General features: G+C 43.7%; 1 protein-coding gene across 1 annotated transcript; it reads right to left on the bottom strand.

The window, feature by feature from the left end:
• Positions 1-494: 494 nt before the first annotated feature.
• Positions 495-7,188, bottom strand: Rgs4 (regulator of G protein signaling 4). The gene is made up of 5 exons (XM_028864349.1): positions 6,997-7,188; positions 4,490-4,594; positions 3,976-4,037; positions 3,133-3,299; positions 495-2,702 (listed from the first exon to the last, which is right to left on the bottom strand). The coding sequence occupies exons 1-5, from the start codon at positions 7,038-7,040 to the stop codon at positions 2,463-2,465; spliced, it is 618 nt and encodes a 205-aa protein (XP_028720182.1). The 5' UTR covers positions 7,041-7,188; the 3' UTR covers positions 495-2,462.
• Between the last annotated feature and the right edge of the window lie 15,752 nt (positions 7,189-22,940).

The following is a 22,940-nucleotide window of genomic DNA, read 5'->3' as shown; positions in this document are numbered from 1 at the left end:
TTATTGTTTGTTTGTTTGTTTGTTTTTAAAGCCCACTGAAGACCTACAAACAGACCGCTGCATCTGCCAACAGTCTGCAAACCTATAGCAGCCCTGGGTCTGTGAGCAGAAGCAGGCAGAGGGGAGAAAGTAACCAGAGCATAAACAAGGCAGGTTCTGCTTTCCTTCCCTGGATCCTATCCTTTATCTAGGAGGGAAGGGATAAAAGACTCAATGTGAGTCATTTTCTAAAGGCATTCTATACCCTGCTGTCTCTCACGACATGCCTCTCTGGATCATTAATGTGTTTCCAAGCAGATTGTTTTGTAGGAAGCATTTATTTACTCTTATCATTAAGATATGTGTGTTTCATTGGAAGCATTAGCGTTGAGGCCTATAAAGCACATGATAGAATTAGGCATGCATATGGAAGGAGTAGTCTCTGCATGGACCAGCAGCAGGCAGGCTCACCATATCAAAGAGCAATGGAAATACAATTGAAAACACACTCAAAATGTATTACATAAAATAATTTACTTCTCATTCAGAATGACTTTCCAGACCTATTTGTGAGACAGCAGTCTGCGAGTACAGGTACAATCTCAAAGTTATGATAATATCAGGGCAGGGCAAGACCAAAGAGTTGTACAAACAAGATCGTGGAACTGTGTACAAGAAAAAATGGGGTGGAGAACACTGTTAGGGAGCTGTGGGGACATTACAAGCAAGACTGTCAGAGAGACAAGAAGGTTGCAATTAGAAAAACAATTTCTTCAGTCCGATGAGACTTGGATACACATGGCTCCAGTGTCTTCGTTTTGCAGCCCAGTACATTGACTTACTAGCCACAGTGGTGCTCATGCATGTAATGTAGACTGGAACAGTGGGTGCAATGTGTGCATGAGAATGTGTGTGCTCTCAAAGGCAGTAGTTTTAGAAGAATGAGAAGAAAATTACTTCCTGGGCATTCATTAGTAATTCAGGTAACATCCTGTACCTCCATTTATAAAACAATACAATAATATAAACATTGTACAAAACAACATCATAAATAACACAAATGAGAAATTTTCAAGTATTTCATGTGCCTTGAAAAGTTCCAAACAGTAGTCCTACCAACTGATATCCTGTCCTCTCTCTTTTCTCCTTTTTCTCTCCTCTCTCCTTTTGTCGGTCTCTGCTAGCCTTGATGTTTGGGATAGGATGGGCAAGCTCTTACCTCAAAGCAGGAAAGCAAGGAGGGCTTTTCAGTTTGGGAGAACTTACTTCCTCCTTACAAAACAAAACCTTTCCTCTGAGGAAGCTTTACAAATGTAGGCATGTAGCTTCGAGCCAAGCTGTGGTTCTGAAAGTGAACCACCAACCACAGTGAACTAAGGAGGCTCATCTGGCAGCTGAAGTTCTCAGGGGGTGGGACTAGAAGAGCACCTTATCAAGAGAGGAAAGAAATAGATCATCTCTAGGTCCTCGGCCCTCACATAGCCAGTGGCCCATGAGAGGGCTAGTTGGCAAGGCCTGGACCACTTTCCTCCATTCAGCTCTAATATCCCATCTCCCAACTCCAGACCAATCCAGCACCCAGGCAAAGGAGGGAAGGCCATCAGCACAGGGACTTAAAAGTGCCAGTAGTGATCACTGATGCAAGGCAGTTCTGTGTCAGCCAGCGGATTTTTCAGAGTCATCACCCCTTAGCTTAGTGCTCAATGTGGAGGCTGTCGTCAGTGCTTAAACATGAAGCCCCTGATTGTTCTCCATCAAGACCCAATGGTTTTACAGAACTGGTTTTCCACAAGTTAGTGTCCCCAAGTCTTAGCCTGCATGGCAGTTAATGTAGTTTGCCCTGTTCAAACACAGTATGAAGGACCAGAGATCAGAACATGCGTGTAAGCATGTGTACATACTCCAATTTGAGCACCTAGGGTCTTTTCCATCTACTCTTGTAGAAATGTGTGTGCATGCGCAAATGTATAAATACATACATTCACACACATATTTGAATACATAGATACAATATATACAAAATGTATATGCATATATTATATATATTTAATATACACATATACACATCAGTCTCACCTAAACTCCAGAGTCTGTAGGAAGTGCTGCTGGCTGACATTGCATGTGCACGTGATGTCACATGAAGTGGGACCAACCAACTAACTTGAAGTCAAACTGCTGGAGGGGGAGGACGGCCAGCAACCTTTGAACATCCAGACCTACAGGGCCATTATTTGGAGACTTGCTCACATGACACCCTTAAGGAAACTTGGGAAAATTTGAAATGAATTGGGTCATACCCCAATGGAAAACCCCAATACCACAACTAAGTCTAGTTTTACATGGAAGTGGCTAGCACACGGCAGGCAGCATGGACACTAGGCTACAACATGGGCAAAGCATTGCTTAATACAGATCAATATTTGGCCTCAGATTTCCCAGGGCATAGAGTCTTGGCATTTCTGATCTCTGCCTCTGCGTGAAAATTAGGCACACTGAGGGACTAGGGAAGCACAGTCTGCTGAACTCTTGGCTGCTTTCTGCTTCTCTGCCCCACAGTTGGAAGGACTGATCAAATCCAGATAGAATCGAGACTTCAGGAAGCGGCGGTATGAATCCTTTTCCATCAGGTTGAAAATCTTCTTCTGGGCTTCGTCAAAACAGGTTATCGTGGGCTCTAACATGTTCCGGCTCGTCTCCTCCCTGGTGCAAGAATCCAGGTTCACCTGAAATGCAAAGACCAAGGTTGTATTAGATCTAGTACCCCGTTGAAGAGAGGCTTATACTCAATAAGAAATAGCCGGGACCCTTCCTTTACATTTCTCCCAGAAATGAAGCCCAGGACATTTGGGTGTGCCCTGGCATATATGAGAGTATAAAATGTTCATTCTGCTCCTAAGTGGGAAGAGCAGTTGATTTTCCTTTATTCTCTTTCACATTGAGGAGATTTTTTATTGTATTTATTAAGGAGAGTCATTGAAATCACATGGACAAAATTAACTTTTTTCCTAATAGATTTACTTAAAAGGTTGATCAGATTATAAAAGCCTTCCCCATCCTTTCTTTTAACTGGTAGACCCAAAGAATTCTGACCCTGAATACCACTCCTGGGAGTCTTCACTAAGATCCAGAAAGTCCTCTGCCGTGGAAACTCACCTCTTTCGTTGCTTGCACTGAGATGAACTCATTGTAGATCTTCTTGGCCTTGGGGCTTAGTTTGGAAGGTGACTTGATTTTCTTGTACTCCTCACAGCTGATCCAGAAGTCAATATTCTCCTCACTGTATTCTGACTTCAGGAAAGCTTTGAAAGCTGCCAGTCCACCTGTGACAGAGGACAAAGAGCCACAGTCACCACACTGGCCAACCTACCAGATAGAACACTTCAATAAAGCAGCCCAGGTACTTAGGAAGCCTGGTGTGAGCTGAAGAGGTTCCCGCTTCCTTCCCTCTCTGGGGTCAGCCAGCCCGAATGTATGTTTGGTATCTAGAAGACCCCAGTTTTATCTAGTGATTTCTACTCAAGATCGAATCATCTTTCAAGGAACTATAATTCTGAGGAACCTGTGTGGCTATCAACTGCCAAGGTGGGTCTACAATGAGAGCTGTGGTCCACTATGCTAGAAGACCTCATTATGTGACTCTCTTTTTGCCATTTTGTCCATGCAACGAGAGGGATGATTTTCTTGTTGATATTCCAGATAGTTCCTAAATAAACTTTCCATTGAATTTGACCAAGTTCTGAAACATATTGGCTATAAAATTCTTGTACCTGACTCTGGAGGTCAGAGGCAATCAAGGTCTTCTTTGCAGTTCCCATTAAACTGACATAATAGGAGATGACTTATCTAATACAGAGTACCCTATCCTCATCCTCACTCACTCCCTCCCTCCCTCCCTCCCTCTCTCTCTCTCTCTCTCTCTCTCTCTCTCTCTCTCTGTGTGTGTGTGTGTGTGTGCTTGTTTTGTGATGAGAGAAAGACAGAAGTATGGTTACTTACATTCATGATTAATCAGGTTTTCCAGTGATTCAGCCCATCTCTTGACCTCTTCTTGGCTCACCCTGGAGACATTAAGGGAAAAAAAAGAATGATTTAAATACACAGCATAGAACTGAAGTGAAAAAAATCTAAGATGAGATGTGATCTATTGCTTATTAGTATACTTCTTTCACAAAATACGTAGAGATTTAAAATCTAATTATGATTGTCATGAAAATGGAGTCTCTCTCTCTCTATCTCTCTCTCTCTCGTGTGTGTGTGTGTGTGTGTGTGTGTGTGTGTGTGTGTGATATGAGATCTTGTTATAAGACTCAGGTTGGTCTTGAACTCATGACCCTCCTAACAATCCAAGTGCTGAGATTACAATTGTGTACCCTCACCTTGAAATGGAAGCCATCTTGATCCAAATCTGGCTCAACTAAGGGCCTGCCTTCCCACCCACTCTTCTCATGCAACATCTCAACCATCAGAAAGTTAATACCCAATAGCTCTTCACCAAGGCCATTTCTCTCACCTCTGGCAAGTGACTACTTTGTCCTTCTTGCTGTGTGAAGAGCTGTGCTCACAGGAGTCAGACTTCTGCAGCAGAAAGCCCAGCCGATGTTTCATATCCTTTGCGCTGCAAGGAAAAAAAGAATTAACATGAAAAACAGGTTTCTTTAAAAGAGAGACTTGACTGCTGTGTGGGTCTGAAGCAGCTTCCTTGGGGGAGTTACAGTAACCTCAAATCCCAGGAAGAGATTCCTTTGTTTCTGCCCATGACCTTTGATATCTTGGGAGAAACCATGCTAATAAGTGACTGCCCTTTTGAAATGCATGCAGTAACTGCAAAACATGACACCTTCTCCTTCTGGTCACACCTCGTGGAGGGTGGGTGTTATTTCCTAGATCAAGCTACAGAAGCACTTCAATAAACTAGAAGTGAGTTCAGCCAGCACTGAGTGTGGTAGCGAAGCAGTTCCTAAGGGTGTGTGTGTGTGTGTGTGTGTGTGTGTGTGTGTGTGTGTGTGTGTGTGTGTACACAGAGCATAAGCTTGTGTGTGTAGCCCTGCAAAGAGGAGCAGAAATGACCTGAATGCTCAGGATGAAGGCTGAGCCCCACTGGGTTTGTTTCTAGGCAATCTCCAGCATGAGCTAAAATAAAATAAAACCCCAAATAACAGGGAGATAGATGCACACTAGGGAGGGTGGGTGAGACTTTGGGATAGGAGAAGCAAGACAGTCACTGCTGAGGTGAGCAATGATTCGATCAGAGCACTTTCCAGTTCACTAGCAGAGGTTCTGACGACTTGAACTTCCAGCTCAACACCGTCATTCTTTCTTAATAGTTTTTTTTAATTACTGTTATCTCTTTTATTGTAAGAGACAAAAAAACTAGTCTGAGAGAAATAGTGTCTCCAAATCAACAAGGAATGAGATGTTCTGGTCTGGAAGGGTTAAAAGAGAAGGGTGGTGCACAGTGGCGTTTTAGGGTGGATGCTGAGACGCTCACTGGTAGCTTATCAGTGTTTTTTCTCGGAATGTCCGAATCTTGGCACTGTTCTTGGGCTGCTCTTTCAGTAGCATTTTCCCGTCCCTTCCAAGGCTGTCTTCCTTTCTCTTTTTCCCCTGCTGCTGACTGGTGACAAAGCCCTCCCCAGTGACAGCAAGATAAAATCACTAGAGCTGGGACAGTTCTAAAGTGATGCTATGGATGCATTATAATCCGGCTCTAAGAGAAATGACCTTTTATCTCTGTGTGCTGCCTCCTGCCTGAGCTCCAGCAGCTGCTGCTAACACTAAAGCAAACGCATTTCCAAAGAGCTGGAAGTATGCTTGTGTCACAACAGAAGCGTAAAAATAAAAATCAAAGTGACTTCGGAAGTCACTGGAGACAGGTAACCTGGATGGGGTCCTTCCTCCGCCACCACCAATCATGTGACCTTGAGCAGATAAGACCCTCTGGAACCCCTTTCTCTGAAGATGAGAGCTGCTTAGCCCTTTACATGTTTTCATCTGTCCCCCAAACTATTTGCTGGGGGCAAATCTGAGTCCCGACACTCCTAAGTTCTGCACGGTTGATTTTATATAATTTGACAGGAGCTTGGAATCGCTCACTTCAGTTAACTCCGGGACTCAGAAGTAAAGGTGAGGAGGCATCTGCTGCCTCCTCCTCGCTACCCATCAGACCTCCCTGTTTCCTTTTAAAAATATGATTACTGTGTTTATACTCCTGAATGGTAGAATGTGTGGAAGGCAGGCTCAGTAGCACACAAATGCAATGTTTTTAGGGATGGAGGGAGTTGGTAGACCCACAGAGAGACTCACTTTTGACCTTTAATTTCAAGAGGAAACCATGTAATACAGACTAACCTCGAGTTTTATTTTAAACCATCTACTATATAAATGCTCTATGAAATAATTTATTCATACCCTTAAAAAAAGGCACATGGGTGCCTCTAAAACTTTAAGCTGATATGTTACCATCAGTACTTATGTCTCAACCATGTCTCACATCAGCAACTGGAGGTGAGGTAGAAAGATAGAGAGATCTGGTTCGGAAAAGCATCTCTTCCTCTCACATTTGTTTGTATGGAAATAGAGTGGAGGAACTGCAGAACACCACTGAGAGCATTTCTGACCATGTTTCCAAACTTCCTTTTGGGGCTTCTGAACTAGTGTGTTGTCAGAGAGGCGTGATTCTGGGTGCTCGGCAATGCTCAACAGGGACAAGAATCACCCAAAAGAATACAGATGCGTCCCAGACAGCCTATCACTGTGTAACCAAAACATCTTGACGAAAGGACCAAGCTTAAAAGTCAGAAGCATTCCCCCAAACTAAAGTTATGTGAAATAAAACACACAGGAAGCAACGTTTGAGGAGTCTGCTCCCTAAATCAAAGCCTCTGGCTAGTCCTAGAGATGATACCCACTGCTTTTTGCCTCCTAATCCCAGAGAACTTCGTAAGCAAAGCATGCAAGTCACTGAGGAGAAAGTCTATGCAAAACTTGAGTCTGGCCAGTAACAGAAACTAGTCTTACCTCCTCAGGCAGGAAGCCGGCAGACCTGCAAGTCCTTTGCACATCGTGTGTAGCTGTGGGATTCGCAGCGAGGAGAGAAAGGCAGCGGGGAGGAGAGATCTTGTTTCTATTTTGAGCACAGTTGCTTCTGTTCGGCAAAGATGCGGTCAGAATCCTCTGAGCCTCTGGCTCCGGAGCCTGGAGGGGTCTCTTTTATAGCCCAGCCACGAGCCGGGCAGCCAATCAGATGTCAGGTCTGCAGGCTCAGCTCCTCTGTGGCGCTCTGCCTCCCCAGCCCCTAGAAAGGGGGAGGAATAAGGACTGACGCATCAGGGATGCAAAGGGACCGAGCAGAGAGAAGCCGTTCGCAAAGTAGACATATAGAAAATGAGGTTTTGCTTAACGTCTCTGCTAACGTGTGAAGTTCTGGATTTCTAGGGAGGGGAATATAGAGTCCATGGTGCTGAAAAATATGGGGCTTTCTCGTTGGCTTGTAAAAACAATGCCTAAGGAAATCGCCTCCCAGAAAGAAAGGAACCAGCAAGAATTCTTCAGCTTATCTTGCGGCTGACTCTAAATACGCTTTTTCCTTTGGATTAGAAATCCATTCTGTGCAGTCTAAGTGGAGTGGACAGTAAGATCATGGTCTCTAGGCAGTGATTTGTGGAAGTAGCCTGCCTGACTGGTAGGCATAGAGGAATGTGGATGGCACACCATGATATGCCCAGCAGCAAAGCAAAACTAGCCAAAGGCAGATAAATCCAGTATGTCTGTGATCAACTTGACTTTGAGACATTCCTAAATATGTCACTAAGAACAAAATTCAGCCTAGCTTTGACATTCTCCCCTGAAGGAGCCTGCCTGCTAAAAAGCCTAAAACAGCTGCTGAAGACCACAGCAGGGGGCAGATGAACCATAAGACACCAACTCTGATTGCAGGTGGGCTTATATCTTATGTAATTCTAAGTCTTTATTATTCAAAAAAGAAAGAAGGGTTTGGGGATTTAGCTCAGTGGTAGAGCACTTGCCTAGCAAGTGCAAGGCCCTGGGTTCAGTCCTCAGCTCCGGGGGGAGGGGGGTGGGGGGGGGGGAGAAAGAAAAGAAAAGAGGAGAGAGAAGATCCAGCAGGCAGAAAGATACGTAGTTTACCTCGAATACTAACAAGATGTGGAACCGGTGGAAGAATATCCATCCCTGCTGGTGCTTCTGAACTTCCTATCATCTTTCACATTCAACTCTTGAGATTCATCAAAGTATTTCACATCTTGTAATCATGGTTGAAATGCCCAGATCTGCACTACAAAGGGACCATTTTCACATTGGAAAGCTGTGACTGGAAGGGAGAAATTTATTTCAACGTCTGACCATAACAGCTTTCATCTTAAAAATCACACAGGTGTGTGGTCACAGTCCAGTGACCTGGAATTTACACACAGAGGTATTACTGCCTTTTAATCTCTTTGGCTGAAACCAAGTAAAAACAAGATATCAGATGATTTGAGCAAAGAATGAAAGGTACTGATAGATTTTTTTTTTTTTACAAAGGTGCCAAGAATATAGAAGGGGAAATAGAAACATGTAATGTTCTTCTGTGTTCTGGACCAGAAAGGTTGTTCCTCCCAACATCCCATCCCTTTTATCCAGATACCCCCATGCACATCTCTCTTGGCTAGGATTTCCTATTTATACCAATATAAAACAGAGAACTAGGTATGTCAATACTGGGAAAGTCCCCAGCCGTCTCCCATGCAGACTGAAAAAAACACTTATTAAATTAGCCACTGAAACCTTTTCTTGAGTTCTAACATGAAACATAGGAAGGTTGTTAGCTGTCCTTGGCGGTGGTTTGGGAGGGATCACAGTGTAAGATGAAGTGAGATAGACCTCGGACCAGGGGCGCAGGCAGAATGTGCATCAAAAGAGATCAATTAAAAGGGAGAGACTGTTGCTCCACAGTGAACCGAGCATCCTTTGTTTACCTGAGCACCTAAGAGAGGGATCACTCAGACCATTTAACTTGGGGACATCAGTGGAAGAGTCAGAGAGATGCACTGGTGCTTGGAAAATTTCCAAAGTGAGAGCGTTTTATCCTGGATCTAGAGGGAAAGAAGTATGACGTCAGTTAAGCAGAAGTCACTGTGATTGGTGAACTGAACGGACTTTAAGAACCAGCCACCTAATACCCTCATTTCATCAAAAGGTAAATAGAATTCCGGAGAAGCAAAGGAACTCTCCAAAAGTCATAGCTTACTGTTCACAGGACAGGATGCAGACCCAGGTTTCTTGAAACTAGGTTGTGTAGACTGTCCACTGAACTGTCCTGTCATTCAATGGTCTTATCAAATGAGATACATTATGTACATAGAGATATTTCTAAACTGCAGAGTGCTTGGCAAATATTGTTTATTGTCAGATTATGCATGGCAGATAATAAGGTTTAGTATTAATTTTATACATTTCATTCAAAGAGCTCTCTCTCTCTCTCTCTCTCTCTCTCTCTCTCTCTGTGTGTGTGTGTGTGTGTGTGTGTGTGTGTCTGTCTGTCTGTCTGTCTGTCTGTCTGCCTGGATTCCTTTCATTCCACACAAACAGGAACTATAGCATACTCCCTGACTGCTTCTCTGAGAAAGCTCAGTTATTTAACCCTTTACTCTGTCCAGGCATATCATTCACTTCTTTGTCATCCACACACCCCCCGCTTTCCTAATAGTTTTAATACTTTCATAGAGCATTTGCAAAGCTTCCGATTAATTAGCTCATCTTTTACTATAGGACTTGCTGCTTGTGATGAGGAGGCAAGACTGGCACATTGATAGCCTGACAATGGCCTGCCTACCCTCTCTGATAGGTACAACGCATCAAAACCTATAATCTAGTGGTTTGTCATTCCCACATGACTCTTGTGTGGATGGGTCTCACTCTCAAAAGAACTATTTTGTAGTAAGCGTTCAGCTATCACACAGCTTCCAAGCATCTCCTCTCACATGGTGAGTAAACAACACAGCCTCCGCCCGCCCTAGTGGAGCTTTCAGTTCAGTGGGCAGAATCAGAACAGCCTCAAAGGCAGGCGATTTCAAGGGTTTGACCCACACCAGGAAGAAAATAAACAGGGGATGTGACAGAGGGCAACTGGAAGGCAAAAGCCACCCCCTCAGCCCCCGCCGCTGCCGCCCCCCCACCCCAAAATGACTGGCAGAGCCTAGAAAACAATAGTCCAGAAGTGAAAATACTTTTTACTTAAGATAGGAAGAGCAGAAGTGAGGCGAGGTAGTGTACTGGGGGTGGAGAACGAGGAGGCAGCGGCTGGGGGCTGAGGTGCGGGTGGAAGCTGGATGCTGCAAGGATTTGGGAGCTGTGGTCAGGAAGCTGGACTTACTCACCAAGGGCAAAGAGACTGGTGTTGGATCTGATCGTGCTGGTGGCCGTGGGAGGAAGGGTTAAGGTGTGTAAGCAGGAAGATTAGCAGAGTGAGCAGTTTGAACGCCAAGTCACAGGTTTCTACAGTGCAAAATGGAGGCTTATTTCTGAAATTAGTATTTCTTAGACACTGGAGCAAGGAATCTGTTAGGCCCCAGTGACTTAAATAGGAATCAGAGCTGGTCTGTGCCTCTCGGCAGCTCACCTGATAAAGGGGAAGAAGCATGAACCGCTGGAAATTTTAAGGTTAAGTGCAGTTATTACAAACTTGTTCAGCATCTACAGGATTCTAGGGACGCTCTGGGAGATGGAGAATAAACTCAACCTTTGGAATTTCAATGATTTTCACAAAAGAGATGGGTGAGGGATGGATAGAGGCACAATTGTTACACAAAGGAGCCAAGATCATTGTGCTTTAGGACGCAATAATAATTACTAATTTTTTGTCCATTAGTTGTTCAAGAAAATATTTTAAGCATTTTATAACAGTTATCTCACTTATTTCCCATAATCCTTCTGAGAGAAAGCCTCTGGGGTCTTCATGAAGTATTTCAGTAACTTTGCTAAGGTTTCACATCTGAGTAGTATTACTGGTGTGCCAGCTTAGGCAATCAGATTCCAAGGTCCTGTTATTAATATCTATGATATCCTAGCCATGTAAGATGAAGGAAAGTGGACTATTAGAAGATCAGAGAGAATTACTGGATTTCTTAGGGTCAGAGCCTGGGCCTTGGTGGCCTAACCACCTCTCCTTAGTGCACACTCAGACAAGAATAATGACAGACAAAGAAAGATCCATGCAGTGTGGCCACATTGGAAAGAACAAATAAAGGAATCCAGTGAGCTTTTCAAGTCCATGCTGAGTCCTGTCATGAGGTTTGTTTAGGTTAACTAGGACAAGCCCACTCAAGGGATGGTTCTGCCAAGTCATTGTCTTCATTCCAGTCTCTCCTTCAAGGGGGTTTGACAAAGTGTCAGAACTATGTGAAATCTCTTCCTGGGAGACAAATTCCCCCTCTGGCTGACACCAGGTTTCACCCTTTTCCTTCTTCTAGCATGAGGCTCCTGGGGAGAGGGTGGGGGGGATTTCCAAATTCTTGGGGCCCATTGTCTCAATAATCTGATAGCCAAAGGGAAGGGCACAGGTGTCTCTTTAAATGTCATCATTTCTTCCAGGAAGCATAGTATTGTTATTATTGTTATATAGTCGTGATTACCTCTTTGGGAGAGAAGCACAGGGAAATCTGCCTGTTTGGCGACCTCTTTTTAGATAGTCCTAAAGGCCACTGGGGATGGACTGGAGGACCAAACGGAAGCCAAGAAAGATCTCCCGGTAACACTCTGAGAATCAAAGGGTGTGCTTGCTTTGTTGGATCACTGTGAGGACCACGATTTCCTCCACGAGGGCATTTAAGCAAGCACTTGGGGTGTCATAGTGCGATCGGATGGGAGCGAAGCAACAGTCAAATGGCCTGCTCTGAAAGTGATGGTGACAATCGTCTGGAGCCAAGCTGTGGGAATCAAATGGAGCCAGGCACAGAAAGAGCTCCTTAAGCCTGGGACCCCGCTGCTCCTCTGGGAGGAACTGTTGACAAGAGCCGCAGAGAGCTGCTTCCCGCTGTGCAGCATGAAGTCACACAGCAGGGGGTGAGCTGTGTGTGGTATGCCGGTGAAATTTGAAGTCCCCCAGACTTGGTTCCTGGTGAACAAAAGAGAGTGTTTCTGAAGTATTTGTGTGATCTAACACAAGGAAATAAACCACGACGACGACAGCGGCTGGTCTTGTTTCCATCAGCTTCTAAAAGGGGGACTGGTGCTCCTTGTGGGCAGAATGTGAGCCACAATTCAGCCACAGGCTGTGTTTGCACTATCTCAGGTTACAATTTCCTCTAAGCTGTGAGAAAACCCCTTCTCTCTTTATTGTTTCCTACAGTGGCCTTGACATCAGTGAGAGTTTACAATTATTAGTTTTTAGGGATAAAAAGCAAACAGACCAGGTTGGAAAGGGCCAAATGCCAGGAAGACACACAGGGACTTTCCCAGTATGCGTGGCTTTTGGGAAACATGTCTGACTCTGCAACCACATGCAATAAACCAGGGACTCTGACCCTGACACTTGATAAGAGCAGGTGACACATCACTCTGAAGGGACAGTGACACACTTAACTAGCTGGAGGAGCAAGCGTTTCTTTACCAAGAAGTGGAGGAAAAGCTGAAGCAACCTTATTCCAAAGATATTTCTCTTTCTTCTGAAGGGCTTCGCCCAAGATAGAACAGCAATTTTCCAAGAGTTCATTTGCATTGTGCAGGTGGAAAGAGACAGTATGTCATGTTAAGTGCTTGAACCTTACCAGGAGGCAGACCTAGATTCTAATTCTAGCTCCTCCATAGATTGGCTGGGGCATGGTGGCAGAGCCGAGTAACCTTTATAATCTCTGCTTTCTCCACTTTCCCTTGTGCCTTGGATTCCTGCTTGCCCGAGTATAAAGGTTCTAATGCCTCAGCACGGTATTTTAATAATTTGACCCCAGTCCCACTTATCACCTAGCCTTCCACTCTATGTGAACTGGGTCTTCCAATGGGTTTGATATAACTCAGTCACGTGATACAAGATCCCCATACCCTCTCTACAGTCTCTGTTGCTGTGCTTACTTTGACTCTCAGGGTTTAGAATTTAAAGTGTGGCTGGGGCCAGGGATTGTAGCTCAGTTGGTAGAGTGCTTGCCTAGCATGTAGGAAGCCCTGGGTTTAGTGACATGGAGGGAAGAGGATTGGAAGTTCAAAGCTGTCATTGAAAGAAACAGCTCTCACCTCAAAGAATAGAGAACACGGTTTGTCCAGGAGCAAAAGATGAATGGCCATGGCCTGGGAACATAGATTTAGGTCACGCCAAATAAGATGCTGCAATATGAAAAGCAGTCTAATTGAGTTGTTTTGTGGTAACAGAACAAAGGAAGTTAAATCAAGGCATTTAAAAAATACAATAGAAACAGCTTCTTTCCAGGATTCTTGTTCTCAAAGTCATTCTTGATCACAGAGCTGGTTCAAGGCCAGCCTGGAATCAATGAACAAAGAAAAGTATGATTGGAATCCAAACACCAGGAAAATGCTGACTGAGGAACAGCCTAGGGATGATTCTACAGTGGGATAGAGAAATATCTCAGAGGCAGCCAGGGAACAGCTTATGGGGTCTGGATCCAGGGACCCATGGTTGGTTACCAGGACAAACTGTGACAGGAGGGAAAGGAAACAGAATGGAGGCTGGAGCCAAGGCACATACTTGGCTTTCCATGCCCTTCCAAAGCAGTGTCAGACCCCTTAAGGCCAGCTGTGGTTTCTCCTTTAACTCTATCTACCCTAACATTCCAGTTAAAAGTCAACTTTTCATTCTGGCTATTGTGATCGCCAGGAACTTATGAAAGATACTGCTTTGGATTACATATCCAAGTTTTATCATCTCCACCCAATAGTGAATTCTTCCAGCACCTTTTGCCTCTTTTGCATAATGCTGACTTTCAGTAACTTCTCAACACTAACTGGCTTAGAATATTTTTAGCATCGGCGGTGCCACTTGAGGTAGTGTGCCACCCTTCCCCTGGGTAGCTGATTTGCGGCTTGTCACCCTTTCAAAGATGTCTGTCTCTGGAGTCTGTTCCAAAAAGCCCGATAATTTTTTTTTTATTAGAAGCCAAAGCCCCTAAGCTTTGTGATGCATGAGTAGATGGTACACTAAAATGCCCAACTTAGCTTAAAAGAGTAAATCAGGCTAACTTGAGACGCTGGCCTTAAAGATCTATGGAGTAACTGCAAGAAATGAGTCAACCCCAAAGAAAATAGCTGGCACTTAGAAAGAAGTAAAGGAGGCCCAGGGGTGTGGCTCAGTGATAAAACACATGCTGAGTGTGCTGGGGCCATGGATTCAATTCAAGCACCTTCCCTGGTAGTGATATTTATCATCAAGATGGCCATTCTTTGATGCTTTACTTCCTGTGGTTTCAATAACCACATGGCCAACTACGGCCTGGAATTATTAGATGGAAAATTACATAAATAAACGTATTTCAAGTTGAACACTGCTCTGAGTAGCATGATCCAGCCTTGTGCTGTCCCTTCCCATCTTGACTAGGACATGATTCATCCCTTTGTATAGCACGTCTATGATCTATACACTGCCCATCCATTAGTCAGTGACCATCTCGGTTTTCAAGATAGACTGTCATAGAATCTCTGTGATTGTGTTCAAGTAACCTTTATTTTACTTAATGCTGGTTCCTAAATTCAATTGTGGTGTTGAAAACGGTGAACCAGGACATGAAACATGGAAGAACAGATCAATTCTGGTTCTAGGTGGTGACTGTAAGGCATATAGGTATATATACTATATATTCAGGGTCTGGTATTATCCATCATTTCAGGTATCTGCCAGACATCTTGGAACACATATCTTTGGGGTTAGGAATTGGTTGCCCTGCTATTATAAGCAGAGGAGCCACATCCTGGCTTTTCAATGTCTTTGTGATGCTGTTCCCCTATTTTCTCCATCAGTTCCAGGATCTGGATTTCTTTGTTCCTATTTGTATTTTTCACATTTCACTCAGTACTGTATGTGGACACACTCTTCACTCTACCCCTTCCAAATACACTAAATTCTAACATTTCAAACTTTGACCCCTCCTCTAGGTTCACATTGCTCTGTTATTTTTAGCAACTTGTGATTCAAATATAACAAAGTGTAACTTTTAAACTACCATCCAGGTAGGCATCAAGATGTGTTTGTTTACTGCTGAGACAAAACATTTAAGATAAAGAACTTAAAGAAAGATCTACTTAGAGACCTGATTTTAGAGGGTTCAACCATGGTTACTAGGTTCCATTGTTTCCAGTCCTGCAGTGAGGTGGAATCATCATTGTGAGGAGCAAACTGCCCACCCCAAGTCACCAGGAGCAGAAAAAACAAAGAGAAAGGAGTCAGGGATACCATACACCATATTGACCAACTTCCATCAAGTAGACCCCACCTGCTCATTTTCCATTTAGGAAAGACCTCATCATTGATGAAGTCCATACTTGAGTGATCTAATTGTATCTCAGTAATGCCACAGCTGCTAGCTAAGCCTTCCATACCTATGTCTTTGAGGGGATGCATTATATTCACAATGGTTTTTCCACTTTAAAGCAGAGGACTGGGGCACAATGGAACCAATAACCTACATAACAGTGGCACAGTTAAGAAAAATCATAGTGCAATACTCTAGCTGGGATATTGTTTCCAGAGGCCACGCTGGTAACCCTTATAGATGTCAAAACTCATCCTTGTCTCCTGTGTGTGCAGCTCTATTGAGAGCTACCATGTATCTTCCTTTAGACAAGCAAGACGATAGAGTCAATCTTACCCAACGTAGTGAATTCTCTTCCCTGTTTTGCATTGAGTTTAATGAGGGGGGGGGGGCGTCTGACTTCCAATGACACTAAAATAACACAACAAAATCAAAGTGGAAGTAAGATCAGAAGGCAGGGACAGTTCCATGGCACACTTCCTGCCAGGAGATAAATCCCCCCCACCCGAGTAAAAACCTTTAGGATCTCCATGCTTTTTAAGCATCAGATAAAGAAACACTGAAATGAGCTCCTAGGGAAAAGAACCCAGCCGAGGAAGGCTTACAGAATTCTCACTCTTGCGTCTAGACTGAGTATCCCCCCGACATAGCACCTACTCTCACACTCAGCTTTAAAAACTTCCTAAATTCCTATGAAATAAAAGTAATTTTGTAACCCAAAGCCCCCTCAGCTACGGCACCCAAGGGCCATTTCAATATTAATTTCCAGTCCGTTCCCAAGCGTTCTGCAGTATTCTTTTTTCAGTGATTTCTTACACTTGAGTCATTTTTAGCTAGGAGCAAACACATCTTCCTTTCTATCTTCCCCAGTTCAGAGCTGGTCCAAGCTCTGTGTGGACACAGCTTTGCATCTTTCAGTTCTGCCAAGACTGTTGTCGGACTTAATCCACTTAGACCAAGCTATAGGAACAGCTGCCTCTTGTTTCAGAGAAAATAACAGCAGCGGGAATAATGTAATAGCATGGGGCTAACCTAGAAATATGATAGGGCTCTCCTACAATCTACAGCTCATGTGCTCTGATTGTTTTTGCCGGGGTGTTGATGGGCTTATGGTGAGTCACAAAAAATGGTCTTAGCCATTTCCTCTTAAAATAACCCATCATTTCTGAAACACTTCACACTGAAGCACTTTTTCCTACATTATCTCATTTGCCTTTTACATCAAACTCAACGTGTCCAAATTGCAATAATTTCCCTCTCTCAAAGATACTCCACCCTCAGGGCTCTGTATTACCGTAAATCCCCACCCCCAGTACCGACAATGTTCCTCACCCTGTTCCTCCTCCCCACCCCTCACCACACTAGTTTAAACCTCCCTTACTTGTCCTGCAGAACAGATGGGACCACTTCATTTGTTAAGTAGAAATGCTATTGCCTCAAATGAAGTCATTATCCAGAATATCAGTTTTCAATAGAGAATGCCGTAGAACACTAAGAAAAGGAAGGAAAGAGACCTTTTTATCCTCCTAGAACATCTTCAGAAGGGCTGGGGGGTTTATTGGAATATAACTACATCCACTCATTTACCTATTTATTTACTGTGTCCATATCTTCTTTTGCATTATAGGGCCATCGCTGCATAGTCTTTACACAGACCATTTGACCCCAGAGGCAAAAATACTTAATCTTTGATCTTTGGAAATGTATACATAGCACCTTCACTGGCCTTCCACAGTAGTTCTTCTCTTTCAAACTCACTTAACAAACCATAATCATACTATGCTTCTGGAAAGTAATGCTATTAACTTTCTTCAAAATGAAAATGGAATTCCCTACCCCAATCTAACCAAGACATGACATCCAAGTACCACTGATATTTAATTTCTGGTCAGTCCACAAACTCTCAGCAATATTTGATTTAATCTCTTAATGACCTAGGATTCCCTGCACCTAAGCCATTTTTTAATATAGGAAAAAATGCCAGGAAGAAATGGCTTCCTCATTCTAGCTCCCCAAGTTCAAGGCCACCCAATCATCAAAGCCAAATGCTCCTATAAAGTGAGTTTCTTGAGTGTTCAGTTGAAAAGAGTTTGCGTCTTTAATTTCAAGGATGTATTTTAGTTACTTCAGACCTAGTGATGTTGAGCACCTTCTAATACAGATTCTGATTGTACTCTTATCTCTCCTTTTATTATCCCATGAACTTATTTCTGACAAGAGACTGATTCCATTGCATTCTCTGGTACCTATCGGTGTCTAGTATGCACATTGCTCTTAAACGGACTCAGGCTAACGAGAAGATGGACAAGTAAACCTGTGCAGAATGAATTGCTATATAACTACATTTTACAGATGCAAAGACTCAGAAATAAGATTAGTTTTATTGAGGATAACCTAGGTTGTGCTACAGTGCCCACACACTTACACACGCGTGTGTGTGCGCACATGTGCCCTATATCTTGTCTATATTGCATGTTCTTTTCTATTAAGTCTGGCTGTGTTCACTACTAGACTTGACTGCTTGACTACAGTGCTCATGTCTGGAATATTGCTGGTATTCAGGACAGACAGGGAGAAAACATAACAAATCACACTCTGGAGGCTTCTGTGGAGGAGGGACACATTTTACTTCTGTTTGTATTTCATTTACCACATTTGATGTCAAAGGTTTGCAAGTAATCATGATATTTCTCTTAAGCAGAGTAGCAAAAATGTTTTAAATAGCAAAGTCGATGAAAAGGGATTTAAACAATGTATCAAAAAAATCACACTATTGAGGGACAGAATAGGGACTTGAAAAGCAATCCAGTTTTCTCTCATTTCATTTCATCAAAAAGCAGAGGGTGTGGAGCTGGGATGTCCAAAAGCAGCTGTGTTCTAGCCACTTGAACCGAGCTGACTTGCCAAGGACTTCAGAAGAGAAAGAAAAACCAAGGTAAGCTGCTTGCTTGAGGTCACTTCGCTCAGCATAGCATCGGCACCGGAGGAGCATCCACCACCATGGCCATAGAAGGAGAGACAGGAAGTGACAGCTTCTGTTACCGTCGATGGCCTTTAACAGATGCTAGAAGCAGTGAGATTGCTGTAAACGGCTTAAAGCTCTGACCGCATTACCTGGGCTCCAAGTTCCATTACCAGTAACCACAAGCCGAAAGGCCTCGGGAAATTTGACAGTACAGGGCTTCATGGGGCACAGAGAAAGCTAAGGACCAGTTTGCTCACATTTGTCTTTGAAATTTCATTAATTTTTCTATTACTGGAAAATTTACTTGAATTTTGAATTTGGTTTATGTGACTAGAGCTTTATTTTATTTTATGAGTACTTAACAGTTACTGGATTTCTACTGATCCAAGAAGTATGGGAGGTCCATGGAATAGAATAAAACAGATACAGCCCCCGATTGCCATATAAAATACAGACATTAAGTAACACATCTCTTCACGGGTATTAAAAATTGAAAAGGAGGAAAAGCTGAAGCAGGCAGAGAAAGGAGTCTTTGGATTTCCTTTGTCTGGATACATGAGGTTCTCTCCCAAAGTCTGAAGTGCCTGGCTTCTAATGTCTGGGCTTGGACTTTTCTTTGCAAGGGCACTCACTGGGGAGTCACCTTCAAGCATGGAAGTAGGAACCGGCTAAGAGATGAGGAGTCTTACCCAGGTTAGGAAAGCCAGGAAGAGAGTTCTCAACAGAACCTGACAGGCTGGCAGCTTGATCTTGGGTTTCCAGTCTCCAGAACTGTGAGGAGAAACTTCTGTTGTTTTTAAGCCCCTTGGATTATGGTATTTTGTTATAGGAACCCAAACTGACTAAGCCCAGTCATGAAATCATCAGTAGCAAACAGAGGTGAAGTCCATGCTACACAGCTGTCTCTTTACAGAAAAGAAAAACAAGCCAACCCTAGACTAGAACAAAAGCTATGGATTGGGATAGTGTGGCTGAATCAGATGTATTAGGGGAAAAGTCAGTCAGAATTGCGATCTACATATTTGGATGTTGAGGAGAGCTGTCAAGTATGGAGCCCGTGTTTCCAACTTGGGTTATTAGATGGAAGGTTCCTCTTGCTGACAGAACTCAAGGTGAAAAGCTGGTTCGAGGAGCCTATACAATACTCATGATACACTCTTTACCTTTTCTCATTTTTAGCAAAATTCAATTCAGCAGTGTAGACTGCACAGGTGAGTTAATGGTAATCTATCCTCTGAATCACTTTACAGTCTTGTTACGGGGAGAAGCAAGAGGTAGGCTGAACAACACAATACAAAATAGTGTCGGGTGAGAAGCACAGGAGAGGTACAACATGCTAAGCAAGGGCGAAAGGGAGGAGAGGCTAGAAGACTGAGCTAGCAATCATTTAGAAAGAAGCGGGAAGGGTTTTGTAGAATGTGTCGTTTGAAGCAGGCCTTGACGACTGCCTAGGTTGTCAAGAATCAGAATGTATCTTGAACGAATCCATGTTGTGGATATCACTCTATATAAATAAAACACTAATGTCCAGTGACCAGGCAGGAAGTATAGGCGGGACAAAGAGAGAGGAGAATTGGGGAAACAGGAAGAAGGAGGGGACACTGCAGCCACCGCCAGGACAAGCAGCATGTAAAGACGCCGGTAAGCCACCAGCCACGTGTCAAGGTATAGATTTATAGAAATGGGTTAATTTAAGATAAAGGAACAGTTAGCAAGAAGCCTGCCACAGCCATACAGTTTATAAGTAATATAAGCGTCTGAGTGATTATTTTATATGCGGATTGTGGGACTGCGGGGTTTGGTGGAACCTGGAGAGAAGCCCTCCAGCAACAAATCCAGGGTCCTTAAGGTGCCATTTTCAGACACTCTCAGGAAACCAAGCAAACGATACTGAACACTAATCCAATGTGAAACATCATCCAACTTATAAGTGATCATTGCCTGTGTGAAATTCTGTTCTCTCTTACCCACTTGATCTACATCTTACCCCACTGGCATCCTTCCTAGATGCTCAGCCGTCTCTAAACCCTTGCTGTTTTCTCCCCCATGTGCTTTCTTCTCATTTTCTCTCATGCAAGATGGAGAACTGTAGAGTGGGGAACAGGACCCTGAAAGGCTGTGGAGGAAGGAATGGTGGGGCTGACCCACCTGCCAATGTCTCTTTCCAGTCCCAAGGAGACAAAATAGGCAGCACGGAAGCCCATGTCCTAGGAGGAGGAGAAGGAGGTAGAAGCCAGGTAAGTCTAGAGTAAACAGACCAAGACAGACAGCATGCCTCAGGAGACTCTAAGTTTGTCCTAAAAGGGACAGGATAAGGTATCACAGTATGAGATATAGGGGTTGCTTTCTTTGCATACAAAAAACAGATGGGATTGAGTATGCTTGATGTCCAGAAGGGGAAGTGGCTACAGCCTATGTTCCTAGACCTTACCAACCTTTGCTCTTTGTTACCACATTAATTTTTGAAGGGGAGACAGTCATAGGAGAAACACTTACAATGGAAATCTAGTTGTTTTCTAACCTTCTGGAGCAGGACCTAAAGCCAGAATTAAATTGTCCCAAGCTGTATCCTAGCCCTTCAACCATCTCCCAAGAACCCTACTTCCTCACCAGTAAATGTGAATTGTGTCCCTTCCATGCTGCCGTACGCTGCTGAGTCACCAGACTAAATTGTGCTTTCTACCCTTCCCACCTCGTCAGAAAGTAGACTAATGCACATTAGAAAGATTTTGGATAACACATCTTGAACCTATTTTTTATTTTAAATTTCAGGTAATTGGGAAAATGTGGCCATGATAATTATTAGCTACTTCTTGTGGGGCTCCTCAGTCTAGGTAAAGTACAGTGGTAAGGATCATAGACAAAGTAATCTAAAACATAGACCTATGGAAAGTGACTATGTAGAAAGGGGAGGAGGTATGCTCAGTATGAGGCAGAAGCCCTTGGTGTCTTCTCAGAGACCCTGGAGCAACCCTGAGTTCCAGTCTCAGGCTCTATCATGATTCTGAAGGAGTCATTCATTTCACAAACCCAGAGCAAGAAGAGTTACTCATCTCAGGACAATTTAATCAGTTTTGTCTCCCTCTTTCTGGCCTGCCATGCTGGCTAAGAAGTGGGATAGAAGGGTAAAGTGTTGGCAAGAACAGAAATTAGTTTCTCATCCTATCTGTGTGTGAAATTCTCCATTCAATCACAGCAGCCCCGCCCCCCTTGACTAGCCTAGACATTTGTCAATGTTCCTCTTCCCCATCACTACCGTCCATCAACAAAACAGGCATCTTGCTGAGCATCTGCTTTATTCTGTCCTATTCATACTCAGGAACACAGAGATGGCTCTTACTGTACAGTCATCAGCAATAGCCCCATATATTCTCTCAGTCTTTGAGATGACTTCATATTTTGATGAAGAGAATCTAATTCTATCCCCCCCCCCTTGGGGAAAAGTGAAGATGAATTTCCTATGGGGGAACCTTTGAAAAGGAAGCACATTGTTTTCAATCATTTTTTTCCAAGCTACAAACCTGGGAATTCTTATACTATTTGAAATTTTACTCTGTAGAACAGAATTCTGTCTATATCATAACCAGGGTCTGGCTTGTATTGCAACTTGATTGCAACTGACTCAGCGCAGAAGAGCTTTATAAACCCCAAGAAACAGGAAGTATGCAAGGGCCATGCTTTAGAAGCTCACAAAGTCTACCTTCTCTATACTGCTGTACCCCAGGGCCCATGAGCTCCCAATACACAGTCCCATGCAGTCCCTACATTATGAGGAGGCTGGAGTGGAGAAAGGAAACAATCCTGAGCCTGTTTTTCAGATAAGAACATTGAGTCTCAGGGATACCAAGAAAGGGCCTTATTAAAAAAAAAAAAAAAATCTCTCCATTGGTAATACGGGGATCTCAACCTTCTGTCTCCAATTCCAAGGCTCCTTCCAGGAAATCACAGCTCCTTTCTGTCTTCAGCCACCTCGATAGAGACACATCCCTCAGTATACCTTAGGGGCCTTGCTTTCCACAATGGCCATCCAGCTTCATTTCTACATGAAAAATCAAGAGGAACAAAACAGACCAGCCTTTTAGAAACTATGCCACTGGAGCATCATTGATGAGGATTGTGGGTGATTTCATCTACGTGGAGGTACCAAACAACATCCAACAGCAGGTTGCTATGGCAACACTACTCTTATCTTAGTGGCTTCGAACAAAAATACCTCAAGGGCACAGTAATTAGGTAAGTAGAGCAGAGAGTCTGTGTTTCATGCAGTCATTTTCCAGTGATTACCATTTTATTGTGCCAGGTCCTCACAGGCTCCCTAATATGGCAATTCTTGCTGGTGTGTGGGGTGTGTGTGGGTGTATGTGTGGGGGTGTTATGTGGGTCCCACCAGAGCAGGGTCCTCCAAACTCCTTTACCAACTTGTACCATATGGCAGGCTCCCACTCAAGCACATGTCCAACAAAATAGGACTATGGGGGACTGCAAGATACGCACAACCTCCAACTGCGTCTGTCAGGGACGGTGAG

This window comes from Peromyscus leucopus, chromosome 15 (assembly GCF_004664715.2).
Source record: "Peromyscus leucopus breed LL Stock chromosome 15, UCI_PerLeu_2.1, whole genome shotgun sequence".
Taxonomy (NCBI): domain Eukaryota; kingdom Metazoa; phylum Chordata; class Mammalia; order Rodentia; family Cricetidae; genus Peromyscus; species Peromyscus leucopus.
The sequence above is the reverse complement of the archived record's forward strand: the minus strand, read 5'-3'. Positions and strand labels throughout refer to the sequence as shown.

Coding starts and splice junctions, on each gene's coding strand:
- Rgs4 (XM_028864349.1), bottom strand. CDS start 7,040: ATGTGCAAAGGACTTGCAGGTCTGCCGGCTTCCTGCCTGAGGAG. Junction 3,300..3,975: donor AAACCTGATTAATCATGAAT/GTAAGTAACCAT, acceptor CCTCTGTCACAG/GTGGACTGGCAGCTTTCAAA. Junction 2,703..3,132: donor CAGTGCAAGCAACGAAAGAG/GTGAGTTTCCAC, acceptor TTTGCATTTCAG/GTGAACCTGGATTCTTGCAC.